Source organism: Macadamia integrifolia, unplaced genomic scaffold, assembly GCF_013358625.1.
Source record: "Macadamia integrifolia cultivar HAES 741 unplaced genomic scaffold, SCU_Mint_v3 scaffold1202, whole genome shotgun sequence".
Taxonomy (NCBI): Eukaryota; Viridiplantae; Streptophyta; class Magnoliopsida; order Proteales; family Proteaceae; genus Macadamia; species Macadamia integrifolia.
This window is the reverse complement of record NW_024868118.1, coordinates 27,821-39,008: the sequence shown is the minus strand read 5'-3', so window position 1 is coordinate 39,008 and position 11,188 is coordinate 27,821. Positions and strand designations below refer to the sequence as shown.

At 38.9% G+C, this 11,188-nt stretch overlaps 2 protein-coding genes across 5 annotated transcripts in view; one reads left to right on the top strand and one right to left on the bottom strand.

Annotated features, from left to right (window-relative positions):
* Positions 1 to 3,922, top strand: part of LOC122063121 (calmodulin-binding receptor-like cytoplasmic kinase 3) — a 7,148-nt gene extending 3,226 nt beyond the window's left edge. For all 3 annotated transcript variants that reach the window (XM_042626808.1, XM_042626807.1, XM_042626806.1), the window contains 4 exons: positions 636 to 801; positions 890 to 979; positions 3,068 to 3,366; positions 3,596 to 3,922. In XM_042626808.1, coding sequence (XP_042482742.1) covers positions 636 to 801; positions 890 to 979; positions 3,068 to 3,366; positions 3,596 to 3,805 — 765 coding nt within the window. In that variant the 3' untranslated portion in view covers positions 3,806 to 3,922. The remainder of the gene's footprint in view (positions 1 to 635; positions 802 to 889; positions 980 to 3,067; positions 3,367 to 3,595) is intronic.
* Positions 3,923 to 5,365: 1,443 nt separating this feature from the next.
* LOC122063120 (putative chloride channel-like protein CLC-g) lies at positions 5,366 to 9,883 on the bottom strand. Of its 2 annotated transcripts, none has more exons than XM_042626805.1 (7): positions 9,635 to 9,882; positions 9,343 to 9,543; positions 9,058 to 9,235; positions 8,195 to 8,457; positions 7,313 to 7,579; positions 6,099 to 7,227; positions 5,366 to 5,708 (listed from the first exon to the last, which is right to left on the bottom strand). In XM_042626805.1, the coding sequence occupies exons 1-7, from the start codon at positions 9,820 to 9,822 to the stop codon at positions 5,541 to 5,543; spliced, it is 2,394 nt and encodes a 797-aa protein (XP_042482739.1). In that variant the 5' UTR covers positions 9,823 to 9,882; the 3' UTR covers positions 5,366 to 5,540. The 2 variants fall into 2 exon arrangements, 1 of the variants encoding a protein (XP_042482739.1); XR_006135205.1 differs by having other exon boundaries at positions 5,593 to 5,708; positions 5,844 to 7,227; positions 9,635 to 9,883.
* Between the last annotated feature and the right edge of the window lie 1,305 nt (positions 9,884 to 11,188).

The following is an 11,188-nucleotide window of genomic DNA, read 5'->3' as shown; positions in this document are numbered from 1 at the left end:
GAGGGGGGTGTGTGCAAAAGCTTGGTTGGACCATATAGGTAGTTCTGTGAACAAAATGTGGTTCATAGGAACCATCTTAGATTGTAAAGTATGGGGATTTGGCATATTGTTTTCTTTTTCTTATTTTAATTATAGGGACAGTTTTGGGAAATTGGAATATTGAACATTCATTTAATTGTCTCTGTCGATGGTTATACTATGTTCTTGTGGTTCACAAAATCAAGACAATATTGGGATTTGTGTAGCTCAAACTAGGAAGGGATGAGTTATAAGGCTAGCTCACTTCGTAGATAAACCTACTCAGTTACCAACCCTACTGGACATTTAATTCTGTTCTCACAGTTCCAAGGTCAAATTCTTGTGCAGAAATTTAATGAGGCAATTCATATGTAGGACTCAATACTTTTCAACTTATTCTCCCTTTTTTTAAGTTTGTCTTTTCCTTGCCTCCTTAATGATAGTAGTTCTACTTCCTTATCTCAACCCCTACTTGAAGAAATCTTAGTGTTCTTTTTTTCCTTTTTCCATATTAGTGGGTTTCTATTTTTGTTAAATCAGCTTTACGTTTATCATATATCAAGGATTTTCCCACAATTTGTTTGATGTCCTATGTTGACATTTAAGACTTTGAACAGGAACACTTTGGGAATTTACAAACTGAATTCAGCAGTGAAGTTGAACTACTGGCTAAAATTGAACACCGAAATCTCGTGAGATTACTTGGTTATGTTGATAAAGGAAATGAACGCATTATTATTACTGAGTATGTTCCAAATGGTTCTCTTAGGGAGCATCTAGATGGTAAGATTATTGCCCTATTGGATTTAATATGTTTCTAACTTGATTAACAATTTACAGTTATAAGAATTTTTTCTTCTTTACCTGGCAGGTAAGCGTGGAAAAATCTTGGACTTTAATCAGCGGCTGGAAATTTCCATTGATGTTGCTCATGCCCTCACTTACCTCCATCAATATGCAGGTTAGAATATCATTTATGATGGTGGATAAAGAAATATTTAGTTCCCTAACTTCAGTTTTCTTCTAAAACTTAGTATAAAGTCTAGAAGCTGGAAGTAAAGAAGCAGTCACCATCTATAGATTAAGTAATGGGGGAATATGCAGGGTGCAAAAGATGTGCCATGCTGCTGAGATTTTCCTGTCTTGCTGGCGCTGGGCTAGCTTCTTTCCTTTTACTGTCTTTTTACATTTTTTTTTTTCCTACATTCATTTCTCCTTTTTGTTTTTGCTCGGTTTCATGTAGTTGACCCCATTAAGTTGGGATAAGGCTGAGTTTTTTGTTGTTGTTGTTACTGCTGCTGATTTTTGCTTAGAAGAAAACCATAGTTGTCAAGGTGTTGCTTAGGTGACTAAGGTGCCCTATCCACCGCAATGGCTAGGATCATCTAGACGCCATGACAGTTATGAAGCAAACTTTCTGTACGGACCTGACATCGTTGTAAAAATTGCATGGGTAAATAGGGACCCAGACCTAATAATTAACCAATAGAAGTTGCGGTGCCTGTGCCCTAACAAAATAGGTATATTCTATGTAACAAGTTTAGCTGATGGAGAAGCTACTATTCCTGGTCGCCAAAGTAGGAGGAGATAGGCCACTGATTTTTTTTTCCCCTTCCAAAAACTTTATTAATAGTATTTTACACTTGAACTATCCAACCAGTTGTTAGAAGTCTATCGCAAAAGGGTGGACTTCTCCCTTGGGGTTTCCTAGTCCTATTAGGACTGAATAGAAGTTAGTAGTTAGTAGTTTTGTTTCTATTTTGCTTCTGTCTTGTTCCTTCCTATTCCTAATAGGAGATGTGTAATTGCTGTTCTATCTAATGAATGAAGGAGGGCACTCCCGTCTCATCGATTGGGACTCCCTTTGCTCCACAATCGCAGGTCTCTCTATCTCTCTTTTCTTCTCTTCTGATTTACACTAGTCATTGCAGCTGTTCCCATTAGTTGCAAATTGTAGGTCATCTTGATTGATCTTCCAAGAAGCAACATACTAATGCCATGATCATGCAACAAAACAATTCTTTTCTTTAATGCCTTTCTAGTTGGGTGAGTGAAGCAAGCTGGTTTCTGTTGAATTCTTGTCTGGGGCAACCCTGCTTATGATTTGAATAATTTGCAGCAATGGGGGAAGGGGTGGGGGGTTAGGGGGGGGGGGGGGGGGGGGGGGGGAGAAAGGAATTGGAAGGATGAAAGAATGAAACTAAATTCAATAAACAGAAAATTTTAGGTATCTCAAGTGTAAAGATAATATACAGTTGATGAAGAACGTTCATGCAAAGGATTAGTCGTGTGGTTTGTGTTGATAGAAGATGAAGTTAATGGGACAAATTGCTAGAGACTACGATTTGTTTAAAGACCCAAATATGATTTAATGTTGGAGAAATGAATGGTGATTGTCATCTTTTTAAGATCCAACGATGAAGGGGGGTGAGAGTGAGGGAGAGGGTGAGATTGATGATGAATTTAGAGTCCTCTTGGTTGCAATATTGCTGAAAATGTGAGAGTAATGAGCGAGAAAAAGGACATGGGAGAGTATGTAAGAGACAATTATATGCAGTTAGGGTCAGAGAATTTTAAGGGCTAACACCTGTGGTACTCTTCCTTATGATGTTATTTTCTCGGAGGGTTTTTATGGAAGTAAAGCGGTAAACTCTAAACCATTTAATAATGAGATTTTCCAATTACAATACTAATTACTAAAGGGTGGGGGAACCCACACACTAATTGTATCTTTTTTCTGACATAGGGAACTGCAACTTAAGACGGTTGATGAAATCTTATACAATCTTCTCCCATATCATCTGATGTCATTGCACTTGTACCAAGCATCTTTTCAAATCATATATGTTTTAAGTACTTCATCCATCTGCTTCACTTTCTGAAGCCCAATAATTTTTCAATATTTATTTATTGGATTATCTCAAGGCTTAGTAGCATCAACGTTGAGTGAAGACATGCTCAACAAAACCTCTGCGTGTGCTACAATTGTTTCTTGTCTTGAACCTTTTTGATACTGATTTAATTGATGTGCTCCTTCCTTCCTCAACAGAGAAGCAAATAATTCACCGGGACGTGAAATCATCCAACATTTTACTGACAGAGAGCTACAGAGCCAAGGTGGCTGATTTTGGGTTTGCACGACTTGGTCCAATGGAGACTGACCAGACACATATATCAACCAAAGTGAAGGGGACTGCGGGTTACCTTGACCCAGAATACCTCAGAACCTATCAACTCACTCCCAAGAGTGATGTGTTTTCATTTGGAATTTTGCTTGTAGAAATTCTTACTGGCCGTCGACCAGTGGAGATGAAAAGACCTGCTGATGAAAGGGTCACAGTCAGATGGGTAAGCAATTTCATCTGCGCTCTTTACAAGATTTTTTAGTTTTGTAGTGATTCATTATTGTAGCTTGGGAATCTCCTTGGCGGAAATCAAATGGTGGGCCATACCCTGGAAATATACTATTTTTGTGATTAGGCAGGGGAAAATGGCATCTTGGCTTCCCTCAAAGTACCATTACATCTTATTCCTTAATACTATATTAAATAAAATAGGTAATTCTCGTGGTGTGCAGGCTTTCACGAAGTATAATGAAGGAAATGTGGTTGAGCTTGCAGATCCTTTAATGAGTGAAATGGTGCCTGTAGAGATATTAATGAAAATGTTCAGTTTGGCATTCCAGTGTGCTGCACCTACACGGTCTGATCGGCCAGGTATGAAAGAAGCGGGAGAGCAACTGTGGGGAATAAGAGTGGAGTATCTTAAGTGTGTCAAACGAGTGTAGTAAGTGCAAATTTGGATTTTTTTTTCTACTTAAAACTCAGCTTGTAGTTTAACTACCTGTGGACAGAATCTGGTTTTGAAGAATGGTCAAATTTTCTCTTCATTATTCTTTTTTAAATTCTAGACCATGGTTGATGGTTTATGTCTAAATTTCTAGCCTGGAATTAAATTTCCACAACTTTGTGAGACTCTGAAATCAGGAGGAACATAAAAATGAAATTACTAATTTGCATTATTTTTACAGATGCACAAGGATGGAATACAGGTGTGGATGAGACCCAGTTCTATTGCACCTGAAACAGGGACTTCCTGATAGCTAGGTTTGCAGTAAAGGGGACTGCTAGTATTAAGAAGGGTTACTTTAAGAAACCCAATGAGCCCACCTGCAACACCCAAAGGTGGCTTTAAGAAATTTAGAATTCAAATTCAATAGCCCAGGTTTACAACTACAGCCAGTATAGAATCTTGGGGACAGCAGTTGTGGAGGTGGTCAATACTTCTTTGCATTAGTTTGAATGAAGCCTTTTAGGTGTTGTAAACCAGGAGGGTTCTTAATTCTGTTACTTTTCATTTCAGTTGTGCAGGCTTGAGTGCCAACCCTGGAATCCAACTTTCATGATATAAGTAACAATATAGATTGCATGAACAAGCTATATAAATTACTCAATTCCTTGTGTCTTGTATCATGAAGGACGAAAGTAGCTGTATTGCTGTCCTCCTGTTCATTTAGATTCAAAGAAGTTGCAGCCAGGGTTTGGAACTGCTAAATTCGCAATCCAAACCATGTAGCTCTTTCTCCTATGCCATCAAACTTGAAGGCTGTTTCAGACATATTGAGTCAACTTAGGGAATTAGGTAAGGATGCCTTCTAAACCCTTTAGATTTTTATTCTAGCATTGAAATCCCTCAAGGTAGCTGGCTCGGCTCCTGAAATCCCCCACCCTTTGTTTACTTATGCTCCGTATGTGTAGTGAAGAGAGCATCAGCTATTGAAATTTCATAAACGGTCAAGGGGAAAAAACTGTGTCCAGGAGTATAGCCTATGCCAGCGGTTCCATGGATCTATCTCTCTCCTCTTCCTGTGAAAAGACACCCGTACCCCTGGTTTTGTGGAGGAGAAAGAGACACAAGGAGAGCTGGCCTAGGCTGCGCTCCCGGACAGAAAACTACTTCCCAACAAGTTAATATAGGGTCTTCATGCTATCAGCTGGAGTATTTGGAAGTCAATTTTCTGTTTATCAATTAATCACCCGAATCAAAAATATAAAAAAGGTACATGCTCAATGAAGCCAAATGTCAAGGAAGGGCTCTGAAGGAGCACAAGTTCGAAGTGAAGGAATCAAATATGACTTTCACATATTCAGAAGCTTCGACTCTGCAATCAGTCAATGCATTGCACACAGCAGTAGATGAGGCATAGCTTATTGGGAAACATACTTTCTGTATCATGTGTTACACATTCTAGGGTTGATTTTTTCTCTGATTCTCTCCTCTGATTTGTAATTTTGTGTGTGTGTGTGTGTGTGTGAGAGAGAGAGAGAGAGAGAGAGAGAGAGAGAGATTCTATCAGACAATCACTGTTGTACAACAAATGCATTACAGTTCAGATGGTCAAAGACAAATAATGCAACCTCATCCTGCTTCAAAGGATTTGAAGAAAAGAAATGATAATGTCAAAACTATTATAAATCCATGTACCTTGTATAGCTCTAAAGTAAGAATCACTATTTTCCAACTCAAATGTGGGCTCTCATATTTTCCTGAGATGGCCAAAAAAGTTTAATTAAACCGCAAGACTGGAATCTTAGTCTCTGCCACCTGCTTCTTACTAGGGAAGGATGCAACCCCAAAATATGGTCAGGCATAAAATCATGCCTCGTTAATATGCCTGTGACTGGATATCTCTGCATTATAACAGTAAAGCAGTAACAGCAATTAGACAGCAATCATCAGTAAGCAAAGGCTAGTTCATCCAAAACATCTCTACAAGTTGCTAATATAGTGATCTAGATAAAAGACACAAAGTGAAAATAACATACCACTAGAATGGCAGTTCATATAGCCACATTAAGAGGAAGAAATCTTAATGTTGGGTGCTATCGCACCTGAACCTTCCACGGTCAACTATCAATTTCTTCTGTCGAAGAAGGAAAAGCTAGATCGAATGGGACCATCATGGAAGGCACTTTATGTGGCAGGTGCATTGCAGTTTTGCTTATGCTTATTCTCAGATTATCTCATTCCTAGATGGCAGGATTGGCTGTAAATTAAACAAATTAGACAGGATTACTTACACTAGTGCCCTTGGGTACCACCAACAGGTGCCTCAAACCAATTTCTCGGAAAAGTGTGAGAGACTTTGCAAGTGACATTGTTTCTACTACCGTATACGGCGAAGCATTTGTAAATGGATGCAAATCTACGAACATCTCCATTTCTTCCTCAGTCAATTCTATGTCTTCTATCTTGTCACTATTACCTGAACCCTTCTTTGCAAAATCATCAGCAGAGAACTGTTCTGTGATATCAATGACAGTAGGAACAGGGGTAGGCAGGAAGACTTTCCTCTTTAACAAAACAATAAGGTGGGTACGGAGGATTAGACCGTACAATAGTGAGGAATCTGAAATTGGAGGTTCATCAATCACGGGGAACCCATGGTGTCTTGTGGTTTTGAGGACGTGTACTATATTGCTGACCTTTTCAGTGCCATTGAGGATCTGAAGTGGCCCTGTGACAACATCACTAACTGACAGTTGCCTCATGTATGGCTCTGCATGAGTTTTTAGATAAGGAAGCCCTTTCATATTCATAATAATGTCATATATGTTGCTATTAAAAGTGTCAGCTACGGTCTTTGAGACAAGAAGAACCAGCATCATCAGGGGCAGCATTAGCAGATTATTTGTCAGTTCCAAGAGAATAATACATAAGGACACAGTCATCCTCATTGATCCACCAAGAAGGGAAGCAGAACCCAACACAGCAAAGAGGCCGTGGTTGAGATTCGAGTGTGACTTCATCAGCATTCCAACAAAGCGCCCGTATCCTGCCCCTGTCACAATTTCAGGCACAAACAGACCTGAAGGAGCCACAACCCCATAGCCCAAGATGCCAAGAAAATAGCAAGTTACAAAAAAGATGAGGATTGACACAGGGTGGAATTCAGCATCTGTGTTCTTGCTGAAAAGGTTTCTAATTGCATCATCATTTGTGTTGAAGAACAGGCTGGCGAGATCATTGTATTGACCTGGAGGACATTGGAACTTCTTGTAGTTACCGGACCTTCCAATTGTTGGACATGCTTCTGATTCATCAGTGGGGCAAGGTCGGCAAGATGCAAGCCATGGTAATAGAAATAAACAACAGGATGTGAATATGGATATTGAGCAAGCAAGAACTATTCTGTAAGCATGTCCTTTCCTAGAACGATTGAAAAATATCACAATAAGTTCAATATTTCATTTGGATGCCAAAATTATGGTTGAGATAGAGAATTAGTGCTTACCCATTGATTAGATTGTATAATCGGAGGACCTTCCGCAGAAGAAAATTATAAAAACTTCCCAAAACACCCCCAATAACTCCAAGAACTAGAACAACAGGTACATCCGAAAGGTGATATATAACATCTGAGGTCACATTGAACATTATCAGCCCTCCTTTACCAAATAAGCCACATTTTCCCTTGATACAAATGTCAATCAGAGCACGGAGAACGATAGCAACCACAGCTGTTGTGAAGAATGCTCTCCAAAGTAGGGCACTTCTCCACCTGCAGAAAAATGTGTTGATGTTAAAGTTGAAAGCATTGCCAAGACATGATGTACGAATTAGAAGATTCATACAAGCATGAATAGTAACAGCAAGAAATTTAGAGAGGCAATTAGTAGTTGCAAAAAAAGAGAAGAAAAGAGGAAAGATTTTCAGAGTATGTATAATTCTCAGTGTATGTATCAACTTCTCGGAAAAGAAGATAACAGAATAATACTGGAGAATCCTACACCATAAAACACCATACTAATTGATGATATTAAGAAAGGCATCCTTTTGTCAAGTGATTAAGAATATTTGGTAGTTACACAATTTTTTATATGACCAAAATATCTCCTAGAGAAGAATTGGAGACATATGGAAAAGAACCAAGTTCTGAAAGAGACCGAGAGGTCTAATACCACATTATCAACATAAACAAGTCTAATACCACATTATCAACATAAACAAGTCTAATACCACATTATCAACATAAACAATCTTCCCAACCTCCTAATCAAAAAGCAGAACAATCTAGGCTTCCACATGGAGTTAGTTTTAATCAATAGATGAAACTAAGATGACATAAAAGATTCATTACTGAAAGCAATTACTGCAAAATTACTAGAGGCATTACCATGATGCCATTTCTTCGAAAGCAAACAGAACACCACCAACTGGTGCACGGAAAGCAGCAGCAATTCCGGCAGCTGCTCCACAGGTTACAAGATCACGCCTATCTCTGTCATTCTTGAAGAAGCGTAGCCATCTCCATGTTAAACCATACCTCTTTGACCCACCCTGACCTAGTAAGGCCGCAATGCATGCACCAGTATGCACCAGGGGTCCTGCCTTTCCCACATTTAGAGATGAAGATACTGCTGTAATGCTACCAATAATCTGCAATTTAAGCCAACATTTAAGTACTAGATTTTCACTAGAAGGAACCCCCAAATTTTTTTTTTTAATTTTATTATTTGATAAAAAAAAGAAGCAAAAACTGCGTATTACAGAGCAGCATAGAAAATTTTGACAAAGTTTGTGACCTAAAGCACTCCAGGGTGGCGGGGACCAAAAGAAAAGTAGACACTAGAAGCGCAGTTGTTAAATAGAACTTGATTTTTGTATGAACAGAGTTTCATGATGTCCATCATGATGCCTGTGAAAATCGAGGAGAAATATATGAAGGGATTTTTTTCATGCCTTACATGTCAGAGAAGTGGAGCATGAAAGAGTTTGCGTTGTATAGAACTTTAAAAGTAAGATCTAGTTCACTCTACAAGCAACCAAATCAGTATTTAGCATCACAGAATTAACTCTTAAGAACAAATTTCTAAACTTCAAGTGATCAAAGTTATATATATATATATATATATTTATATATTTCTCACATTCAAATTGCATAAAAATTTCCTTATGGTTTGATATAACTAAAAATCAGAACCAGAAATTAATTCTATAAACACAAAGAAATACTCTTAAGGCACCTTAAAATCTAACCTTTACGAACAGAGTCCTCTTAGACAGGATTCCCGGAGCATCAACACCATTCAGATAAGCCTTGATTTCAGGTATACCCGAACCAGCGGCAGCAGGCGCTAGAAAACTAGTAATTAAGGATGCAAACAAAATGAGAGCTAAGTTGCAAGACGCAAAAACCGAGAAGGCCATAGCGTACCTGTGAGAATTTTTACAATTCAGGAAAAAGAAAGATGGAAAAGGGAACCCAAAAAACAGAGCAGAGATTTGCAGTTAGATATGAGAAAGAGAACGCTAATAAGTCACCTATGCTCCAACATCATATCCGATGTGATGACAAACTTCATTCCAGCAACATTCTCGATGGCAAGATTGTTAAAGAATCCAACTAGGGCAGCAAAAACGCCTATAAGGAAACAGAGTAGCCATTTCATGAATAAATACTGAAAAATCTGGATCTTATCACGGCTCCTCCAATCTTGCTTGAAGAAATCATTCTCAATCAACCTGCATTTCACATAATCATTGCTCTTTAAACAAAACAAGGGATGAAAAATCAAACAAAGAGCCTAAAAAACAGTTTTGATCGCTCACTCACTCGTAATCCAAACTCTCGATGGGGCAAACGTTGGAGCCGACAATTGCGACCTGAGAAGTAGTGTTGGAAGCGCATCGACGAAGCAGTAACTGGTTTTGAGTCTCCAGCAAGGGCTGAGTTTGAGACAGAGCTTCTTCTTCATCTCCTTCTCTCGCCATGCTTGGGGTTTCAAGGACGACATCTCCCATTTTGGTTTCACAGAAAATGTTCAAATTGAAATAATTTCTATACAGACAGAGAGAGAAGCAATTCTTTTTCTGTGTCAGGATGGTTCGGCTTTTCTAGTTTGTTACTCACTCTTTTCGTACACGTACTATTCAGCGACTAACCAACCAACACTGATTTCCCGACACGTATTGTGTACGCTGCCCGTACGATCAGTGTTCACACTTGTCGTTTCGTTTCTTGTTTGTTTTCCTAAATTGCCCTCAGAGGCTCGATAGGGGAACAGAATCCGTTAGATTCAAGTGGTCTGGATCTGACGATGATTTTTTATTTGAATGTAACTTATTATCATAGACTAGGCATAGGAAATCATTGTAAAGCCAATTTAATGTGAAATACGTGGTGTAACTGACCAAGATAAAGGAAACCCATCATGAAAGAGGAGAAATCGGCGGGTAGTTTTTTAACGGAAGTCTGAAAACGATAATCCCGTCACTTTTTTTTCAAGGACCATTCATGAAGCGCCACATGTCGAGAAATGACTGTCCTCCTCTTGAAGTCTGGATCACGTAATTAATTGATTCTGCATCTGGACTGGTTCCACAATTGTCGTCCCCATAAAAATGGATCTTTCTGACGGAGTTAACTGGGATCCAATAGGGTCGGGTTGTTGGTTCGAAGCTGTTCAGGCTGGGTTTGGTCACGTTTTTTATTTGTATAATATTTTTATGGGAGAAGGAATCATACTTACTCGTGTTGGCCATACTTAATCGTGTTTGCCCCGCGCTAGTGGATTGGGATTCTCTCCAACACCAACGACCTTCCAACGACTCATCCAAAAATTGAAAAAGTTTGGACGCACATCCCCAGGTGTTGGCAAGTGTTGAGATATGTGATTAAGCCCCTACAACCTTTGGATGGTCGTTGGAGGGGCATTGGAGGGTGCAGTCGTTAGAGAGGAGCCTGATCCCATGCTAATGCAAGGGCCACAAGACTAGGTAGTGATCCCTTATCCTATTTTTAAAGGAAAACCAATCTTGAAAGGCGGTGTGGTCCTATACCAAGACACAAGGAGTCAAAATGAGTCAAATGACCATCCCACCCCATGAATGATGAAAATCCTACCTCTATTGATGCTTTTGTGGGTGCTCCCATTGGCTTCCTGCGAACATTCTGAATAAATTCTTTAAATAGTTATATATTAAATATTATTAATGATATATAATTTTATAAATTATAATATTTAATCCATCACCTTTCCCCCCCCCCTTTTGAGATTGATAGTTTTTTTTTTTTAATACACAAAATATTTATGTGATTAATCAGAATTTCCTTTGCCTTATCTTCAAGCTAGAGGGGCCAAATCAAGTCTCCTCTTTTCACCCAATC